Consider the following 22,044-nt stretch of genomic DNA (forward strand, 5'->3'; position numbering starts at 1 on the left):
GGCGTCTTTCAAAGCATTGCTTGGAAGTCTCATGAATCAGAATTACCTGGGCCACGTCCTAACAATCCGTGCCTGTCAGTGGACTTGAAACTAATGGATCCAGAAGCCTTTTGAGTTCCAGGAATCTGAATTTCATTTACTTTATTTTTTCTTCTTTGGCCATGCCAAAGAAGGTTCCCTAGTGGATCAGATGGTGAAGAATCTGCCTGCAATGCAGGAGACCCAGGTTTGATTCCTGAGTTGGGAAGATCCCCTGGAGAAGGAAATGGCAACCCACTTCAGTATTCTTGCCTGGAAAATCCCGTGGTTGGAGGAGCCTGGTGGGCTACAGCCATGGGGTCACAGGGTCAGAGACAACTGAGCGACTTACACTTTCTTTGGCCATGCCACCTGGCATATGGGATCTCAGTTCCCCACCAAGGATCAAACCCACCCCCATCCCCACTACACTGGAGCACAGAATCTCCCCTGGACCACCAGGGAAGTCCCAGCAACCTGCATTTTAAACATCTCAGGTTTATATGATTTTAGAACTGCTTTCCTAATGTTTCCAACTTTTTAAATTATCTGTGCTCTGTTTAAAGATCTGACTGAGTAAGCCCTCAAAGAATTCACTCTCTGTTTTTAGGAGACTCTAATCAATGAGTAACTAGTATTTCTTGCCCTCTTCTCTCTCCACCCAGCCTCAAATTCTCCCTAAGCCTCTTTGTTCTGTCTCCAGCTCTTTTAATGTCTTTTTTTTTTTTTCCTGGCTTATTCTCCCTGAGAAGTAATAATTCCCCCAATGGGATTGCTTGTATTCAGTGGTCCCAGGATTGATTTGGATTTTAAAACTGTACCGTGACTGGTGCTTCCTGCAGGTCATTTCTTTCTTGGGCATTTCTGCAGCCTACTGGTTTATAGCTTAATGTTTACTTCAGGGATCACTGGAGGGGATGAAGGTGAGAGATTGGAACATACTGAGTGACTTTCCTCAGAAAGCTTTACATTCAGGCCAGAAAATAACACAAAAGGATTGAATAATGTACCTCTGAAGTTTCTAGTATCACAGAAGGTTATAACTTGATAGAAGCTTAGCTCCATCATTTCATGAATGAGGAACTGAGGAGAAGTTATGTGTCCAACATCACATAATTGATTAGTGGAGTTTAAAAGGCAAAATAAATTTAGAAGTGGGAAGTGACAATGCAGTGCTTGATCTAAACTGGCATACGAAGGAAGGAGACTAGCATTTATTGAGTGAGTATTTAAACTTGGGTACATTCACTTAACATCCTGAAGTCTCAGCTTTCTCAACTGCAAAATCAAGATTCTAATAGGAGCAAACACTGATATGATATTGACTGTGTGCTGGGAACTGTTCTAAGCACTTTGTATGCTAAGTCATTTAATCCTTATCACATCTTAGGTACTATTATTTTTCCCCTTTATTCAGATGCACAGAAAGCTATATATTTACCTGCAGTCACCCTGATAAAGTACTCTGTTTTCTATTGCTGCATTACAAATCACCCCAAGCTGCATGTGTTAAGACAACATACATTTATTATCTCACGGTTTCGTGGGCTAAGGAGCCTAGGCATAACTAGGTCCACTGCTCGAGGTCTCGCAAGGCAGCATGGAGGTGTTGACCAAGGTTAGGATCAGATCTGAGGCTTGAGGTCTTATTCTAAGAAAAAATATGAGCCGATTGCAATAAGTTATATAATCTGAGACTACTGGAAATTTCTTTTTGAAAATACAAAACTGCAGGTGGTTATAAGGTTTCTTGAAGCAGACTTTGAAAAGAGGAGGTATGAAGAGATTTAATTATTGCCTAGTACCCAGTAAGAATCTGCTGGGTGTTATTCTTGGCATTATTCACGTCATTTTTCTTGGTGTTATTCACACCATTCTTGGCAGCAGCGTCTCCCTATAGCTATGGAACTCATGATGACTGAGTCTTCAAGGTCAGCAGAAGAATGCCTTTTTCTTTGAATGATCTCCCACTCTGGATAATCTCCCTTCTGATGAACTTAATGTCAAATGTTTAGGGGCCTTAATATATCTGCAAAAATCTGTTCATCTTTGCCATATGACAGGATGTAAACATGGGAGTAATGTCCCATCGCCTATGCCATGTTTTGCTGAGGTCAAAAGGTAGTCACAGGTCTTCTCCACACTCAAGGGGAGGTGATTATATAAACCTGCGGATCCCAAGGCGTATCACCTCGCCATCTTAGAATTCTACCTACCATAGCCAGGAAGATTTAGGTTAAGCCCAGACTGGCTCCACGTCTAAGAGTCCATGCTCTCAGTCACAATGACCTTCTTTCTCCTTTTGAAGCAAGTAAACCCACTTTATAACCTTGCATGGTGTTCTAAGAAAGATAACACCCAGCAGATTCTTACTGGGTACTAGGCAATAATTAAATCTCTTCATACCTCCTCTTTTCAAAGTCTGCTTTAAGAAAACTTATAACCACCTGCAGTTTTGTATTTTCAAAAAGAAATTTCCAGGAGTCTCAGATTATATAACATTGCGATTGGTTCATATTTTTTCTCAGGCAGAAATGACCCTGGGTTTTGGGATATGAGACTTGAGTTCTCAAGAAATAACCCTAGCTCTGCTTTTTTTTGTCTTTGAAACAGATGAAGTGATTAAGAAGAAACAGTAAACGTTGTCATCTTGTAGACAGGACAGCATGGATCAGCCATTAACTGTGAACTCCCTGGTAGGTGGCGCCAACTGATATTTTACATGTGGTTCGAAAACCCAGAAAGAAGAACAGAAACACGCCAAATGTGAAATGAGTCACAGTGACTTCAAGAAGTTAAACACTTGCTGTTTTCATCCATCTGTGTGGTCCTCTCCTTTGAGGAAGTGACTAATAAAACCATCTTTGTTAGAATTAAAAATAATTCTTTTTCTTTTTCCATGAAAGCATGAAATTTTAATTCTCTGGTTTGGTTCCAGGAGTGTAGTTCTTTAGCATGACACCAGAGAGAATTTGTAATGTCAGAGATGATATTGTAACAGGTACTTCGACTGTTCCGTGCCTCAGTGTTTTCACAGATGAAAAATTAGAGGTTTAGCTTGTGTAGTAATAGTTAAGGAAACATTTTATGCTTAACACCGAGATGCAGCTTTGGGATCCTTGTGTAAATGTGCAAATACCTGAAACACTTGTCCTTTTCATCTTTTCCTCTTACAGCCAACGTAGTGCACATCTTCTTGAGCTACATCTTAGGAGGAATAATGTGCTAGAGAGGAAATAACAGGGGCCTAGGGACCCCATGGGTTTATTGTGTGTCCCAGATCAGTCTCTGAATGTGAATAGAGCGACATTATATAATCTCCACGGCCCAGTTTTTTCCTTTTGCCTTACGACTTTTGGAAACCATGGTTTTAGTGTTACCAGCCTATCACTGGGGCTTGATAAACAAAGGTTGTCATTACCATCCACCTTCTCCTGATGACACTCCCAAACCTACTCACTAAACTTGTCACCCTGGGGGCAGCAATATACTGAATGCCCTACACACACAAAGCTTAGCACCAGAACGCAAATAGAGGGCCTAGTGCTTGCTCTGAAACAGGGTAGTGTTCTCTCTCCGTGGAAAAAGTCCTTCACAGTTGCTCAGTTGCTTTTGCGAGCATGTTTGAGGGACAGAGAGTTGCAGGCACTTTTTATTTTCTGACACTGTATTGTCAAGACTGTCACATTTCCACCTCCGTAGAAGGAGTCATTTCCTCGAGTTCCTTGTGTGTTTTTCTAGAACGTTATGTGAAAATAAAATTTTAGTGGACATGTCAATGTAAAAATGAACACTAAGGCTTTGTCATCTGGAAAATTTTATTTACATCCAAGAAGTTCATCTTGAAAAATTATAGAAGAATTATAGATTGATGAAGAGTTTAGGCTCTTTCCCAGTTTATCTCTGAAACCAGTTTTAAACTTAAGTAGAATAGCACCATTCCCATAGATGGAAAATAAATATTTTTTTCTTCAGGTGAAAAGATAGTCTAATTATAATCACATTGTTCCCTTTCTGTCTTCTTCCTTTATTTGATATATTTATTGGTTATCATTTGTGTTACAGGGAATATACTATATTCCAGAGCACAAAGATGAGTATAAAATTATTCCTTTCCTTCAAGGAGCTTATAATGAGTCAAAAATACTTGTAAACAAATAATTATAACTCAGCACAGACCGCATAGTAAAAAAATGGACAAGTTACTTTTGTGCATGCAATGCTGGAAGTCTGCCCTAATTTTCCTAGATTTTTTTTCTGATGTCACTGAAGCATTAATCTGTGGTCATATAATAGCATTCTTGGAACACAGTCAGGATTATTTCGTTACGTGGGGTTTATGCTGTTTCCTCACCAGCAGAGCTGAGAAGCTGCCACAGAGACTCTGTGTCCCACAGAGCCTAAGAAATGTGCTATAGGGCCTTTAACAGGGAAAAAAAAAATTGTTGACTTTTTCACCTTTCATAAGTACTTTTTATTGAATAATTATCCTGACTTTATATGTTCTGTGTTTTTCCAAGTGTGTATGTGTTTTTATTAATAAAACACAAATGTATTAATATCACAGATCCTTTTTCAGTTATTATCATTATTTTCTTAGGAATGAATTAACAGTGTAATTATGTTGGGGGGCTGGGGGGTAGTGTGTGTGGGAGGGAGAAGGTGGTGTGTCCATATGCTGAAAAAGGCTTCTCCAAGACTTATTGGTGGGGTTATTAAAAAAAAAAAAAGACTTATTGGTGGCGTTTTATTCACTTGGTAAAGATGCAAAGAGGCCCTGAAAGCTTCTCATTAAACCAAGTGTACTTTGGAATAGAATTGAATACATACAGTAACTTTGGATCCAGAACATGTCTTGGAGACCCTTCGAGTGTAATGATATGATCCCTGCCCTGGCAGGAATCCATCTCTTGGCTTACTTCCATAAGGATATAATGGTCAATGATATTTTACCTAAAATGACCTATAACATTCACATACCCAGGAACTGCCACATAACTGTAGCTGAAACCTACAAGAGATCTTAGTCCAAAAAGGTGTGTTTACCCTGCAGATATGTGGTTTTTTGGTGTGCAGACCACATGTTTAAGCAAAAAGACCTCACTTTAATCATGTTATTAACTCATTAAAAAAAAAAAACTTTCCTTAGGTACTGATGTCAGATATTTAGTACAAAAAATACATCTATAATTTCAGTCTGTTCATTTCTTCTTATAACCAGAGATTCCAATTTGGCTCTGCAGAAAAAGTTAGCTGCGATGCCAGACCACACGGATGTCTCCCTCACCCCAGAAGAACGAGTCCGTGCCCTAAGCAAGCTGGGCGGGAACATCACCATCAATGAAGATATCACTCCACGCCGCTACTTTAGATCCGGAGTAGAAATGGAGAGGATGGCGTCTGTGTATTTGGAAGAAGGAAACCTGGAAAGTGCGTTTGTCCTCTACAATAAATTTATAACGTAAGTATTTTATCTTGGAGATCTTTGAAATGAGAACATTGGGAACAAATATTTACATGCTATTTTGATGAGACAGCTTCAATGCCAGGCATGTATTCATACTCAGATCAAATTTACAATCTCCAGAAGCAGGAGCGGGCCAGGTTTTTAAGTTACCAAGTCATGTACTCAAAGGTGTCCCAATATTGTCTCTGAGGCTTAGGGGTGGAAGATCAGAGATGACGTGAGGTACAGGGATGTATATCCATAGGCCAGCACTGTAACCTGAGTGCCCGCTTCTCTCTCTTCACAAAATTTCTTGTTCCCTGTCATTCTCCCTTCACCAGAATGTAAGCCTTTGAGAGCAGACAGCATATTGTGGCTCTATCTAGAGCATCTGAAACGTGCCATTAACATTCTTGCAATTTAATTTGATGGGTTGAAACAAGGGGTAAATTGACGATCCTAGGAAGGAACTGATTGGGGGACAGAGTGTAGTAGTTGATTTAACATTGCAGTCAGTATTTCTTAAGGCAGTTATTTAGCCGTGTAAGAATTGTTGTGTATAAAAGATCTTCCAATATATTGAAAGTAGCAACATCAAAATAGTCATTAAAAATATCACACTTCACATTAGATAGATATTGATTAATAACGTATCCTCATTTGAACTAAAAAAACAGGATTTGGACTTTCTATACCAATTTGCCATCTTACTGATTGTGAAGATCTCCTGTTACCAAAAGTGATCTCATCAGAGCCGAAGCCCTTATCTTTGTTTCCACTGAAAATTACTCATTGATTAATTGTATTAATTTACTTGGGGATTTAATCTGAGAACATGCAAGAAGTTGAAAAGATTAACTGTTTTTTAAAACTTGGTTTTGGCTGCGATGGGTGTTTGGTGCTTTGTGCAGGCTTTCGGGAATTGCAGCCACTGGGGGCTACTCTCTAGTTGTGGTGCTGGGGGGCGTCTCTTGCTGTGGAGCACAGACTGTAAGCACAGGGGCCTCAGTAGTTGATGCTCTCAGGCCATAAAGCCCTAGCTTAGTAGTTGTGGCACACGGGCTTAGCTGCTCCTCAGCACATGGGATCTTCTCGGGCCAGGGATCAAACCTGTGTCCCCTGTACTGACAAGCAGATTCTTATCCGCTGCACCACCAGGGAAGTCCAAGGTCTTTTAAATGCTGCATCCATGATTCTACCATGGGTGAAATTAAAGGCAATTAGTATAGTATGCGAAGTGATCTCTTCATTTTATTCACGTTAATTAACTTATTGGAAATTTAGAGAATGGTTGGCAACATTCATTTTAACTGGGAAAAATCAGAGACTTTCAAGAAGGATAAGAAATAACTATCAAATTGGATGTTATCAACTGTCATCGATAGCACGCATTTTCCATTTTAGTTGCTGAAGTGTAAGTTATAAATTGATAATATTTTTTTCACCGTCTGAGTTTTGCACACACACATAAGTGTGGTAAAGGGCCACTATACTATCTGAAGGCTTTTCATTGGCACCAGTGGTAAAGAACCCACCTGCCAATGCCAGAGACCCAACAGACTTGGGTTCGATCCCTGGGTCGGGATGATCCTCTGGAGTTGGAAACGGCAACCCACTCCAGTATTCTTGCCTGGAAAATTCCATGGACAGAGGAGGCTGGTGGGCTACATACAGTCCGTGGGGTCACAAAGAATTGTTCATGACTGAGCGACTGAGCGCACACACATCTCTCTGAGTTGCTGAGGAATCAGAATATTTGAATTCTCTCCCAGCACTAACGACATGACCATTGATTCAGTTATCCGCTGTGAGTTCAATTTCTCATCTACATAAATTAAAGGCTTATAGGTGAAAATCTAAGGTCTCTACATCTCTGCATATCAGTGACTTTATTCTACATATAAAAGACTTAGGCAACTGACACCTTATGTAGTTTATGTAAGCTTTAATTTTCTCATTTGAGAAATAAGAATTATAATACCATGCCTATGCATTCAGTAGACGAGATGTAAGTGTATATGATTTGTAAACAACAGAACATCAATAATTATAAATGAAAGTTGCTCATTCATGTACAACTCTTTGCAACCCCATGGACTGGAACCTGTGAGGCTCCTCTGTCCATGGGATTCTCCAGGCAAGAATACTGGAGTGGATTGCCATTCCATTCTCCACGGAATCTTCCTGACCCAAGGATCAAACCCAGGACTTCTGCATTGCAGGCAGATTCCTTATCTTCTGATTCCTTACCTTACCATCTGAGCCACCCATGGGTGTAGATATTCTTAGTGGTCAAAAATTCCTATTCTCATTTCTGTAAAGGAGACCTAGCCATTCTGCAGTTAGGAAGACATGAGGAGTTCTGCCTAATGAAATGTGAAGGAAAATTACATGTATCAGCTCCAACCTGAAACAATCAGAAGTCCTTAGTGATTCTCCAGTCCCTTTTCTTTCCCTGACCTATGTTCCAAACAGAGTAACTACAAGATACCAGGGTCTCCATCGGTTTCCATCCTCCATCAGCTTGGGTTCCCAAGTATCTGAACCTTCTCACAAACCCTAGCTTGTACTGGTACCAACCATACCTGGGAAATAAACATTTGTTATTTTAGGACCCTGAGCTTTGGAGGTTGTTCAGTTACTGCAGTATAGCCTAACCTCTCTCAGCCAATAAAAAACTAAGTAGTTAATTGAAACATGTCTGTGGTGAATCAATAATTAAACAATTTCAGAGGAAGGGAGAATGTGCTACTATGTTAATCAAAACTAGTATTTGCTCTAAGGGCCATTTGTTCATTTAACAAATATTAATTGGGCATTTATTATGATGAGATGGACACTATTCTACAGGCTGAGGATACATCAGTAAGAGGAAAAAAAAAAAAATTTCATGCCCTAGTGGAAGCAAAATCTTAACTTTACCTGGAAACAATGAACCTGGTTTGCTGTAAGGATTTCCCTTCATTTTTACTGTCCCTTGTTCCTGAAAAGGTGATGAAAAATAATTCACTATTAATTCAGTTCAGTTCAGTCACTCAGTTGTGTCTGACTCTGCGACCCCATGAATCGCAGCACGCCAGGCCTCCTTATCCATCACCAACTCCCAGAGTTCACTCAAACTCATGTCCATCGAGTCGGTGATGCCATCCAGCCATCTCATCCTCTGTTGTCCCCTTCTCTTCCTGCCCCCAATCCCTCTCAGCATCAGAGTCTTTTCCAATGAGTCAACTCTTCACATCAGGTGGCCAAAGTACTGGAGTTTCAGCTTTAACATCAGTCCTTCCAGTGAACACTCAGGACTAATCTCCTTTAGAATGGACTGGTTGGATCTCCTTGCAGTCCAAGGGACTCTCAAGAGTCTTCTCCAACACCACAGTTCAAAAGCATCCATTCCTTGGCACTCAGCTTTCTTCAGAGTCCAACTCTCACATCCATACATGACCACTGGAAAAACCAGAGCCTTGACTAGACGGACCTTTGTTGGCAAAGTAATGTCTCTGCTTTTGAATATACTATCTAGATTGGTCATAACTTTCCTTCCAAGGAGTAAGCGTCCTTTAATTTCATGGCTGCAGTCACCATCTGCAGTGATTTTGGAGCCACCAAAAATAGTCTGTCACTGTTTCCACTGTTTCCCCATCTATTTCCCATGAAGTGATGGGACCAGATGCCGTGATCTTAGTTTTCTGAATGCTGAGCTTTAAGCCAACTTTTTCACTCTCCTCTTTCACTTTCATCAAGAGGCTTTTTAGTTCCTCTTCACTTTCTGCCATAAGGGTGGTGTCATCTGCATATCTGAGGTTATGATATTTCTTCCAGCAATCTTGATTCCAGCTTGTGCTTCTTCCAGCCCAGCGTTTCTCATGATGTACTCTGCATATAAGTTAAATAAGCAGGTGACAATATACAGCCTTGACGTACTCCTTTTCCTATTTGGAACCAGTCTGTCCCATGTCCAGTTCTAACTGTTGCATCCTGACCTGCATATAGGTTTTTCAAGAGGCAGGTCAGGTGGTCTGGTATTCCCATCTCTTTCAGAATTTTCCACAGTTTATTGTGATCCACACAGTCAAAGGCTTTGGCATAGTCAGTAAAGCAGAAATAAATGTTTTTCTGGAACTCTCTTGCTTTTTTGATGATCCAGCAGATGTTGGCAATTTGATCTGTGGTTCCTCTGCCTTTTCTAAAACCAGCTTGAACATCTGGAAGTTCATGGTTCACGTATTGCTGAAGCCTGGCCTGGAGAATTTTGAACATTACTGTACTGGTCTGTAAGATTCTGTTACGTATTCTGGCTGACATTTATCTGAGTTATAAATTTTCATATACAAGGTTTTAATACACATATGTATACCATATCGGGCTCCCCTGGTGGCTCAGCTGGTAAAGAATCCTCCCGCAATGTGGGAAACCTGGGTTCGATCCCTGGGTTGGGAAGATCCCCTGGAGAAGGGAACAGCTACCCACTCCAGTATTCTGGCCTGGAGAATTCCATGGACTATTCCATGGGATTACAAAGAGCTGGGCACAACTGGGTGGCTTTCACACCATGGCACTGCTGGTTCATCAGTGGCCCTTTGAATCTGTTCTGTGAGAAGGTATCTTTTATCCATCTTTCGGAACTCTTACATTTTCACGTGATACTCAGTGTTGCCAGCACTATCACAAGTAGAATGGTGCTCTAGTGGGGTTAAGTGCCCAAGATCTGAGAAAAACTAAAGTGATGTGATCTGTTGAGGAGCATCCTGACTTTAACCCTCTTAACCTCAGTGCTTAGTTTGCCGAGCTTAACTCCTCTGTAATGCCAGAATCATATTCATACCAACCTTTGATGGCAGATGGAAAGAATATAGGTTAAATAAGAAGGAAAATGGCAACCCACTCCAGTATTCTGGCCTGGACAACCCCATGAAGGAAGAGCCTGGTGGATTACAGTCCATAGGGTCACAAAGAGTTGGACACGAGTACACATAAAAAATGTCATTAACCATGTCCTTTTGAAAAGGAGGTTCATTCTTATATTAGAAACCATCACTGAGCTTTTTCTGTCATATAACTCTAAGGATGTGTTTTCTCTTTCTCCAGTTTATTTGTAGAAAAGCTTCCCAACCACCGGGATTACCAGCAATGTGCAGTACCCGAAAAGCAAGATATCATGAAGGTATTGAGTGATCAACTCTCTCCGGAGGTTCAAGTTCCTCAAGTATCCATTATTGATTCATCCCTTTTCTTTCCTCCTCTGTCTAATCCTCTCGAGAGTTTCGGTGCAAAAAAAAAAAAAAAAATCATTCCATTAGCTGTGATATTTCAATCTCTTCTTAGACCTTTAGTCATCATTACTATGAGATGTCTACTTAAAACTGGGAGAAGAAAAGAAAAAAATCAAGAATGCACTTGATCTTACGATATGAAGAAGGAATTATTTTATGATTACTCTCAGAGATTGAAAGAATAGTTGTCTCTTTCAAATACTTATTTAAGACAATCATTTTGGCTGGTTGTGATTATTCCATACAATTCTCAACTCAATACCTATTTGAAAATCAGTGTTGATTATCAAGGCGGCCCCAAATTTCTAGTCATTTTCTTCTTACAGTTACTCACCTCTTAGACAATGAAGTCTTTAGTGAGTGACCTGAAATATTCCAAAGGAAAAGGAAGGCTATTGAAATGTTTTTATTTAGCAGCAATGTTTGCTACATATATAGTTTCAAATATCTTTAGCTGAGAATATATCCTCTTAGATAACATTTAAGCAATGTTTTCCATTTATTTATCTTAGGTAGTTTGGATTGATTTTATGTGATGGAGATAATGTACACAAAGTCAATCACAACATGAAATTTGAAATTACTCTCCAAAAATATTTTACCGCATAATGGAATAAAAACTCTCTTAGCCAGTTATGTCGGGATTCCCTTGTGGCTCAGTGGTCGTGAATCCACCTGCAATGCAGGAGATGTGGGTTTGATCCCTGGGTCAGGAAGATCCCCTGGAGAGGGAAATGGCAACCTACTCCAGTATTCTTGCCTGGGAAATCCCATGGACAGAGGAGCATGGTGGGCTACATTCCATGGTGTCACGAAAGAGTCAGACACCACTTAGCAACTAAACTACAAAAACCAGTTATGTCAGGCCTGAGGGTGCCTGTAAGCAGAACACAAATGGTCATCTTCATTGTTAAATTTCTGTACACTGTCTGAAGGGTCCTTCCTTATCCAGCCTTCATGTAACATTTCCCTTCAGTTCTCTTGTTCATTTAATGTCAGAAAGTTCTGGATGGAAACCAAGGTGTTAGGCTGCCAAGATGACTCTTTTACTCTAATTTGGTGGTGGTGGTTTAGTTGCTAAGTCATGTCCGACTCTTGCAACCCCACGGACTGCAGCCTGCCAGGCTCCTCTGTCCATAGGATTTTACAGGCAAGAATACTGGAGGGGGTCGCCATTTCCTTCTCTAGGGGATCTTCCCGGCCCAGGGATTGAGCTCAGGTCTCCTGCATTGCAGGCAGATTGTTTACCGACTGAGCTACAAGGGAAGCCCACTCTAATTTAGGATTATTCTTATTTTCACTTATAGAGAAAAAATTCTGCAAAAGCATATACATTTTCTGTTTGTGCTCATAGAATAAATGGACCAATGGATGACAAAAAAATTAAGAGCACAGAAATTTTAATGGGAGAGCTTAGCTAGAGTTAGGTGTTTTGGGTTTTAGTCATAAGGAGACCATAAGTCAGTTATATGACGCTGGACAAGCCTTTTGATCTCTCTGAGCCTTTGTTTCCTCATCTATACTAAGGCTGGGGTGGGTACTTGGATGGTATTTTCATGCCATCAAGCAGGAATCACTGAGAAGTTGTTTGAGATACAGATCCCAATCCTTTCTCTGACTATGTTGATTCAGTAAACCTGGGGTTAGGCTTGGGGATCTATATTTTTATAAAAGGTGCCTCAGCTGCTTTTTACAGTCCCACTAAGCCTAGGGATCTCTACTTACCGTGTTCTCCAATGTCCCTTTTAACTATGATGCCATATAATTTACATATCATGGAATGTGCAGTTACAAATCCACTACCTGAAAATGAGGTACCTCCCTATACAAAATGCTTCCCTAACCAGTGGAGTCAATAAAGGTCTTACAAAGGGGATAATTTTTCCTCTTCTCTACTGAAAAGTTGTATTTTGGAACCCTAGAAAATATTGATTTTTCCACCTTCCTGTTTGGTTACTTGTGTCTTGATTTCTAATACACATACCAGTTGTTTTCCTTTCTCAGCTGATGATCTGAAAGACTATACTGAAAATTCTACTAATCAATATGTGTATATATATATTTTTAAAAGAAACTGAAGGAGATTGCATTCCCAAGGACAGATGAATTGAAAAAGGACCTTTTAAAGAAATATAACGTAGAATACCAAGAATATTTGCAAAGCAAAGTAAGTTCAATTGGTATATTTATTTCATGAATTGTTTTCTGTGCAAATATTTTTTTAAATTTTATTTTCATGAGTTTTTCAAATCTCATATGCATTTAAGTTAAAATTAAAGAAACAGTGATGGAAAACACAAAGATGTTTAAATTTTTATTCCCCAACAAGATCTAATAAAGTGAAACATTAGAAAATAGACTTTCTACAGTAATTTAACCAGAGTGTTCCTTCACTGTTTACCTGAAGGGTCCTTCCTTATCCAGCCTTCATGTAACACTGTTTACCTGTTGTTTACCACAACATTGTCAGTTGGCTATACCCCAACACAAAATTAAAAGTTTAAAGTTGGGGAAAAAAAAAGAATAAACAGAGCTTTGTGACCAACTCTTGCCAGTGTAATCTTGAACCAGGTGGCTGCTCTTTAGCAATGAAAGGAGGCAATAAGAGAGGTAGGGAGAATAGTACATAGTTTCTGAGGTATCTAATTCGATTCTTAAATATTTTAATGTTATGTTATTATATTCTTAAATATTATACTTACTATAATAACATAGAATAATATCTAGCCATATGAGTAAAATGTAATCATATCATCAAAGGATGATGACTTCTGGATTCTTCTTAAATAGAGAGTGAAAAGAAAAATTATGTCTGAGATCAAAGGGCATTGAGTGAGGAAACTGACCGATCAGTCTATAAGATATTCCAGTTCAGCACTTGAACTCTTAAGGTTCACAGCTTCTGTTTTGCTGTCTTGTTTGACTGTGTGTTTATGTGCTTTGAAAGTTTCACTATTGCTGATTCTCAGTTCAGTCCAGTCTCGTTGCTGCTGAACACGGTCACAGGCCTTGTTTACTTCCTTTGGTGTTCTGGAAGTAGGTTTGCGTGAGCCGTGTGCACTGAGTAACAGAAGGAAGGCTGAAATCAGAAGATTCCCTCCAGTGTGGATAGTGATCATTTGATTTGAACTGTGAAAGACTGGGGCTTCCCAGGTGGCCCCTGGGAAAGGGTTAAAATGGTAAAGACCCTGCCTGACCTTGGTCAGGAAGATTCCCCTGGAGGAGGGCATGACAATCTACTCCAGTATTCCTGCTTGGAAAATCCCTATGGACAGAGGGGCCTGATGGGCTGCAGTCCATAGCATCACAAAGAATCAGACACGACTGAAGTGACTTAGCAAGCACGCACGTGAAAGATTGAAGTAATTTTGGCGGCCCAGACAGGACAACAGGAAGGGGGGAGCAAAGCCTGTTGCGTTCCCCTCCCTACTCAGCGGTGTGAACGCTAGTCCCCTCTGCTCTCTGGGAGGAACAGCGTCAGCAGTTGTGGTCTGCTGTTAGTGACACTAAGGATAGTCCACAATAGGATCCCAAGTATATGACAAGTAGAAATATTTGGGGGGGTAGCGTGGCAGCCTTTATGTCTGGGAGACATGGACATGGCAGTAAGCCTTTGCTGCAGGCAACACTCACATCACCTGCAGTCTGGTAGAATGCACATTCTCTGGCCCCTCCCCAGACCTGCTGAATGCCAGTCTGCCCTGTAACGGGACCCAGGGGATTCGTGAACATAAAGTACTGCTTTAAACTGTGTCCCCCACCTCGCTCCTGCCTCCTAGTAGCTCCCAAAGTTTAGTTTTCAACAGAATTATTTGGGAAGCTTCTTAAAGATTAATTCTCTGACCCTAGATATTTTTGTTAAGGCTGGGGAGTTTGGGAATCATCATTTTTAACAAAGTTCCTATTAGTTTGTTCTGATAGAGATGATGACCCCATTCTGAGAACCACTTTTTAGGGATACCCCCTTCTCCATTAAGTCCCAGCACTGTGACTTCAAGAGTCCAATGCAAAAGGGTTCAAGGGTGGTACTGGCCCTAAGAGCTTCGGATGATGATGACAGTGTTCTCTCTGGCGCTGTCTCATAGGGGAGCCACTAACCCGGGTACTTAACACATGGCTAGTGAGACTGGGGGATTGAATTTCGGATTTCATTTTATTTTAATTAAATTTCAATAGTCACATGTGGCTAGTAGCTACTATACTGGACAGTGCAGTCTAGGGTAATATGACCCTTCTGTGAAATGGTCTGATCAGCCAGGCTATGCAGACAGTCCTGGCTTTGATTTTCTAGTATTTAAAAACACAGGAGGATGGAGGGAACTTGATTATCCTGGCTCATCTCTGGTAAAATATGAGTGGACTCCAAACTGCTCCTGAAATCAGATTAAGGGGCTTTTGCCACTATGTTCCCTCTCCAGTACTCTTGCCTGGAAAATCCCATGGACGGAAAAGCCTGGTAGGCTACAGTCCATGGGGTCGCAAAGAGTTGGACATGACTGAGCGACCTCACTTTCACTTTTCGTTTTCATGCATTGGAGAAGGCAGTGGCAACCCATTCCAGTGTTCTTGCCTGGAGAATCCCAGGGACGGCGGAGCCTGGTGGGCTGTCGTCTGTGGGGTCGCGCAGAGTCGGACACGACTGAAGCGACTTAGCAGCAGCAGCAGCAGCCACTATGTTATATATTTCTCTGGTGGTCTCAGGAGTGTCCCTGTAGGCATGTGGGAATATATAGCTGTGTCTCCTGGGAGATTGAAAGCATCTGCTTTTTTGGCCTGGAAACTAACCTTTTCCTGTGGCAACCACATTTTCTAGAACAAATACAAAGCTGAAATCCTCAAAAAACTGGAGCATCAGAGGTTGATTGAGGCGGAAAGGAAGAGGATCGCCCAGATGCGCCAGCAGCAGCTGGAGTCAGAGCAGTTTTCGATTTTTGAAGATCAGCTCAAGAAGCAGGAATTAGCCCGGAGTCAGGAACTAGCCCGGAGTCAGCTGCGAAGCCAGGAAACGCCGGCACTGTCAGAGCAGATCGATGGCAGTGCTTTGTCCTGCTTTTCCGCACACCAGAACAATTCCTTGCTGAATGTACTTGTAGATCAGTCTAATAAAAGTGACGCAACCAGTTATGCTGGCCACTCACCTCCCGTCAACAGGGCCTTAAAGCCAGCTGCCACTCTAAGTGCTGTTCAGAGTAAGTGATACACGCCCACAAGACATGCAATCACCTCTCTTTTGGTTTGTTTGTTTTTCATTTTTTTTTAATTTATTTATTTTTAATTGGAGGATAACTGCTTTACAATAGTGTGTTGGTTTCTGCCATACATCAACGAATCAGCCATCGGTATACATATGTCCCCCCTTCTTGAGCCCCTCTTCCCACCTCCCACCCAATCCCACCCCTCTTGGTTGTCACAGAGCACCAGATTTGAGCTCTGTGGGTCATACAGCAAATTTCCACTGGCTATCTAATTTTATATATGGTGATGTATATGTTTCAATGCTACTGACTTAATTTGTTCCATCCTCTCCTTCCCCTCACTGTGTCCACAAGTCTGTTCGCTATGGAACCGTATTGCTGTGACATTTGGGCAGGGTCTACTCATTTTATCATGAGCCGTAGTAGTTCCCCTGTATGATGTGGTATGAATGACTGTGTCATCTGCGTTTTGCTATATGTAACCTTAACATTCAGGAAATGTGATTTGCCCCCTGATAGAGCAGAGACTCAGAGAAGGCAGTGGCACCCCACTCCAGTACTCTTGCCTGGAAAATCCCATGGGCGGAGGAGCCTGGTAGGCTGCAGTCCACGGGGTTGCGAAGAATCAGACACGACTGAACGACTTCACTTTCACTTTTCACTTCCACGCCTTGGAGAAGGAAATGGCAACCCACTCGTGTTCTTGCCTGGAGAATCCCAGGGACAGGGGAGCCTGTTGGGCTGCTGTCTCTGGGGTCGCAGAGTCGGACACGACTGAAGCAACTTAGCAGCAGCAGCAGCAGAGCAGAGACTGCATAATAAACAAGATTATATTTGATCACAGTACAGATATTTTAGAAGAGAAAAATTCTGAGCATTTTTTTCATTCATGTATTTTAATCAAGAAACACATACATCCTAAAAGGTAAACACTTAACACTGGAGAAGAAAGAAGATGCTGGCAAACTTGTTTGTCCAGAACTTTGCTCAGTCATTAAATGTAAATATTTAGCATTTCCCTGGCCCAGGAGGCCCCACACACATGGGTGGTTAACCTCCCAATGGATTATGTGTCTCTGCCAAGAATTAGTGCTGCTTGGGACTGTTACATCAGTGCTGGCAGGTTTCCCAAACCAAGTGGGAAAATTTCCCAGCAAACACTGTCAGATGGAGTTTGTATTTCTTTTTGTTTGGAAAGACTTATGATAAGCAGTCATGCTATAAATTACTCTACTGCTAGTTATTGCTGAAAACATGGTGCTATTACTTAATGACGACCAACTCCCATAAGATAGAAGCAACACATGGCAAACACGAAAAAGAGTATCCTAAGGCTTACAGAACATGAGACGTGTTGTCTGCAGCTTCTGCGCTTTGTGCCAAGTGAAAACAGCACGCACGCATGTGAACAGTGGATCTAAGACCCCACGATGGAAAAGCGCTTGCACCTTCCCACTTACACACGATCTGTATGCAAAGGGCAATTCTACCTTCCTTCTGGTCACTGTTCACTTTGATAAGTTTTAAAACAAAATGCAGGGAGGGGAGCACCAGATAATTTCATTTTTAGAATTTATATTTATCTGTAGTCACTTGAGGGATGGGATGTAAGGTGTGTTTTTTTAGCTTTTTCTCCCTTTTCTGTTTCTTAGATTTCGTGGTTGAAGGACTGAGGTGCGTCGTTTTATCAAGAGATCTTTGCCACAGATTTCTGCTGCTGGCAGAATCCAATACAGTGAGAGGAATAGAAACCTGTGGAATACTCTGTGGGAAGCTGGTATGGACTGTGTTTCATGTCTTCTCTGCACAGGATACTGTCAGTAAAACTGGCTTTCTTGTGATGAGTTGAGCAGAACAAAAACATCCTCAGTGTCATTATGAAATTACCTGTATATAGATTAATGTGATAAAAATACTGTCATTAATGGAATTATCCTTTTAGAAAATAGATCACAAATCTCAGGGAGGCTATAAAGTTTGTTGTAAAGAACTAATCACACTGTAAATTAAGTCTTTGTTTAGAAAAAGGGGGGGTTTCAGATTTCCAGAACTGTCTAGTTTTCTAAATCAGATTTCCCTTGCAATTGTTAGTTTTGGATGTATTCCTATAATTAACTCAACTTGCTTGTAAGTGATAATCTTGCCACCCTTTTTCAGGTATGTGATGAATAAAGCTAGGGTGGTGTTGTTTTCTTTAAAGCAGTGGTTTCAGCAAACCGCAATCACATAGCACCGGTCATATTTAAGTATGGAAGATTTTATCAGAAATAAGTGATGAAAGACAATGTCAAACTAGAAGGAGATAAAAGAGAGAAGAAGCGTATATTTTTCTACTTCAAGAAAAATATACTCTCTTTGGGGTATCAGTTTATATTTCTGAATCCAGGCACATTTTCATTCCTAAACATTTACTTGAGGACTGTTATTTAATGATATGTTTCATTCCCTGGTGGCCTAGAGGGTAAAGTGTCTGCCTGCAATGCGGGAGACCCGGGTTCAATCCCTGAGTCAGGAAGATCCCCTGGAGAAGAAAATGGCAACCCACTCCAGTACTCTTGCCTGGAAAATCCCATGGAAGGAGGAGCCTGGGAGGCTGCAGTCCATGGGGTCGTTAAGAGTCAGACACGACTGAGCGACTTGACTTCACTTTCATTCAACACACATTCTCCTACTGTGTTCCAGTGTTGCGTCATCATGGTTTCCTCCAGGCAGAGGAAGCAGAGAAGATAAGCACAGAATAACCTGTCGTTTCCTCCCCACAGCCACCTTCTTTGCCCTGCAGGGAGGCAGTATGCTATGGCTGCGTCTTCCCCAAGACCACATGTTGTACTTAGTTTGATTGATTCATTCATTCTACATCCATCCCTTCATCAAACAAATATTCACAGGCCCTGCTCTAGATGTTGGCATTCAGAAGCCTGCAACAGCCACAGTCTTGCCTCATGATACCTGTATGATGCTTATAAAGAACCAGACAGATGACTAATTATAAGTGGAGCTGGGTGCTCTCAGTGGAAGTGTAGGGTATCCTGGGAAGGTGTATGGTGATCCAGTGGCTAAGACTCTGCCTGGGTTCGATCCCTGGACCAGGAGCTAGATCCCACATGCAGCAACTAAGACCCAGTGCAGCCAAATTAAAATGAATAAATGATTTTTAAAATTAGAAAAAAGGGGGCTTCCCTTGAAAGGTAATATTTACATTATATATATTTAGAGTACATAAAGTTAGCCATGAAAGGAGGGGCTGGGGTGGAGGGAAGTGTTATAATCAAGGTCACAGGAATAGTGCCCAGTTTGCAGAAGCATCCTGAGAGCAGAGACAGGATGGTGCTGTCAAAGGAGGGATAGCTCCTCACTGCACAAACATCTCTTATCTGAGGATCCTATCACTACAACCCTCTTCCTTTCAACTCTTTATCTTTTACCTGAGAGGATAAAGGAGGGGAAGGGAGTCACAGAGGGTGAGATGTTGGTTGGCATCGCTGACTCAATGGACATGAGTTTGAGCAGACTGTGAGAGATAGTGAAGGATAGGAAGGCCTGGCGTGCCACAGTCCACAGGGTTGCAAAGAGTCAGACGTGATTTAATGACTGAATAACAACAAAGGGATAAAAGATTTTTTTCTTTCCCCTTTATCTAACTGCCTATCCAAAACAGTGTCTTAACTGTGGAAAATCCCTGTGAATCCTACCCCGCAATAGTAAAAGAAAGTCGTGAGTCTTCAGGTGAAATTAAATAATAAGAAAGACCATCAGCCTTCACAAACCATTAGAAATTGTCCTTCAGTAAAACCACAGACTTATTTAATGACCATCTCCCCTTCCAGAGAAACCTGCTGTTATCTTATTCTGATTTTTCTATGGCAGTTCTAATGCAGCGTTTTACTTACTATCTAAACTTCCGGGGATCAGCCCAGGATACTGATTCCTATTTATGATACATTGTTCTGTTGTGAAAATGGGTTTCAAGCGCCAAACAATTGACTCTCAATGTTTTTGGTAAATGGTCCGTTTTCAGGTCTGGGCCTTTGTTTTTGAATTGTGATGCGGGTTGGGAGGAGGATGTAAGTGGTGGGTGCTTTCTAGTCTTATTAAAACCATTACACTTCCTACTCAGGCTTTCTTTTTTTTTTTCCCTCTCAGGTGTTTATTATTCTCTTTGCTCTTCGTTTTTCAGACACATAATGAATTTACTATTACCCACTTAATAGTGCCAAAGCAGTCTGCGGGCCCAGACTACTGTGACGTGGAGAATGTAGAAGAATTATTCGGTGTTCAGGATCAACACGATCTCCTCACCCTGGGGTGGATCCATGTACGTTCGACCTTTTGGGTTTTAGGTTGTTGTTGGTGTGTGTGTGTGTGTGTGTGTGTGTGTGTGTGTGTGTGTGTGTGTAAGGCTTTTTTCCTCCTGGAGGAATTTCAGCTTAATCGAAATAATGTATTATTTTTCATTTTTCCAGGTGTAATAAATGTCATCATATTAAAGCATTTTCTTCAATGTGAGGCAATGTCTAAATATGTCAAATCTGGATTTGGAGAGGGCTATTATAAATATGCTTTTTTCCTACCATTCCAAGTTAAAAGAGAAACTTTTGGAAGTCAGGTTGGCTTGTCTTAATGATTTCCTGTAGTCTAATACAGGCCTGGGCTTCCCTGGTGGCTCAGAGGGTAAAGCGTCTGTCTGCAATGCTGGAGACCTGGGTTCAATCCCTGGGTCGGGAAGATCCCCTGGAGAAGGAAATGGCAACCCACTCCAGTATTCTTGCCTGGAAAATCCCATGGACTGAGGAGCCTGGTAGGCTACTGACCATTGGGTCACAAAGAGTCGGACACGACTGAAGTGACTTCGCTTTCTTTCACTTTCCGTCTAATGTGATTAGACAATTATTAATATTCCTTTTCCACTGGCTGTGGGTCTAAAGTAGATTAAGAAAATTTCTGAAAATGTTTCTTGTAAACAATGTTTGTACTTGTCAAACAGGGACCATACACTCCACTGTATAAAGACCTCCTCTACAGGCCACAGATATTTGTGCCGTTGCTTATATAGCCACAGAGTGGGACCAAAAATTTGTGTTCCAACATTTACCAAGCCACCATAGAAGCAGGACAGGGCTTACAAATCGAAAGACATGAATTTAAATATCAGCTCTGCTAAGAATTCACTGTAGGAATGTTGGCAAGTGATTTAAGCAATCTCAGCATCAGCTTTTCTTCCATAAAATGGGGACATAATAATGGACTTCGTATGTCAGTGAATTTCTCAACACATTTTCTTCTAGGGACCCAGAATATTGAAGCAATTGTTATTGGTGATGATACGGTACTTTTACTATCCATGTTTTCTCTATTTGGTGAACATTTTTCCATCCAGTCTCACACTGGGCCTGGGGTAGGAACAGGTCGTCTCACCAAAGACTGAGAAAGAACTACCTTTTATTTTGCTTGCTTTATAGAGAAGTATTTAATAACAATATTAAAATAACAGTAACGGCAATAACATCAATCATAACAGCTAATGATTTTGACAGCTTTCTGTGTACTGGGCACTGTTCTATGAATTTTACATTGGTTGTCTCACTTAATTTTCATAGTAATCCCATTAAGAAAATTATTATTATCATTATTTTACAACTGATGACATAGGTATAAGGATGTTAAAGAATTTTTTCAGTTTTTTGCTTACAACTAGTAAGTGAGGAAGCCAGGACCCAGCATGAATACGACCTTGGATTCATGATTTAAGTGGTCACATTCCTTTTTGAAAGTGGTTGGAGTTTATTGTGAATTTGAAAATCATTATGAGTGCATGTATTTTTCATAGTCAAATATAGACTTCTGATTTGCCTCTCATAAACACTTCCAAAACCCAGAAGATAGTTCTTTTAATTTATAATCTCCCCTTTCCTCTCATCATCCAAGATGAGCACCAAACATCTTCAACAGCTCTGAGAATTCCTTTCTCTTATTGTAGGGGGTGGAGATCCATGAAAGGACACCAGCTTAGTGGGATATATTTAGCAAGAATTTTCCTTCTGAGTCCACAGTTTCATATCTTAGGTATCTTGCAGTCGAGGTTCTGTTCCTTGCAGGCAAGTTACTTAAAGGAGCC

The 22,044-nt window shown here is 41.0% G+C and overlaps 1 protein-coding gene across 6 annotated transcripts in view; it reads left to right on the forward strand.

The window, feature by feature from the left end:
- STAMBPL1 (STAM binding protein like 1) overlaps nucleotides 1-22,044 on the forward strand; it is a 51,047-nt gene that overhangs the window by 25,381 nt on the left and 3,622 nt on the right. For 3 of the 6 annotated variants that reach the window (XM_069567779.1, XM_069567780.1, XM_069567781.1), the window contains exons 2-8: nucleotides 2,632-2,714; nucleotides 5,262-5,479; nucleotides 10,550-10,625; nucleotides 12,806-12,901; nucleotides 15,548-15,923; nucleotides 17,582-17,706; nucleotides 20,107-20,244. In XM_069567779.1, coding sequence (XP_069423880.1) covers nucleotides 2,685-2,714; nucleotides 5,262-5,479; nucleotides 10,550-10,625; nucleotides 12,806-12,901; nucleotides 15,548-15,923; nucleotides 17,582-17,706; nucleotides 20,107-20,244 — 1,059 coding nt within the window. In that variant the 5' untranslated portion in view covers nucleotides 2,632-2,684. Of the gene's footprint in view, nucleotides 1-2,631; nucleotides 2,715-5,239; nucleotides 5,480-10,549; nucleotides 10,626-12,805; nucleotides 12,902-15,547; nucleotides 15,924-17,581; nucleotides 17,707-20,106; nucleotides 20,245-22,044 lie in introns of all 6 variants that reach the window. The other 3 variants (XM_069567782.1, XM_069567783.1, XM_069567784.1) reach the window with 1 other exon arrangement.

Source organism: Ovis canadensis, chromosome 22 (assembly GCF_042477335.2).
Source record: "Ovis canadensis isolate MfBH-ARS-UI-01 breed Bighorn chromosome 22, ARS-UI_OviCan_v2, whole genome shotgun sequence".
Lineage (NCBI taxonomy): Eukaryota > Metazoa > Chordata > Mammalia > Artiodactyla > Bovidae > Ovis > Ovis canadensis.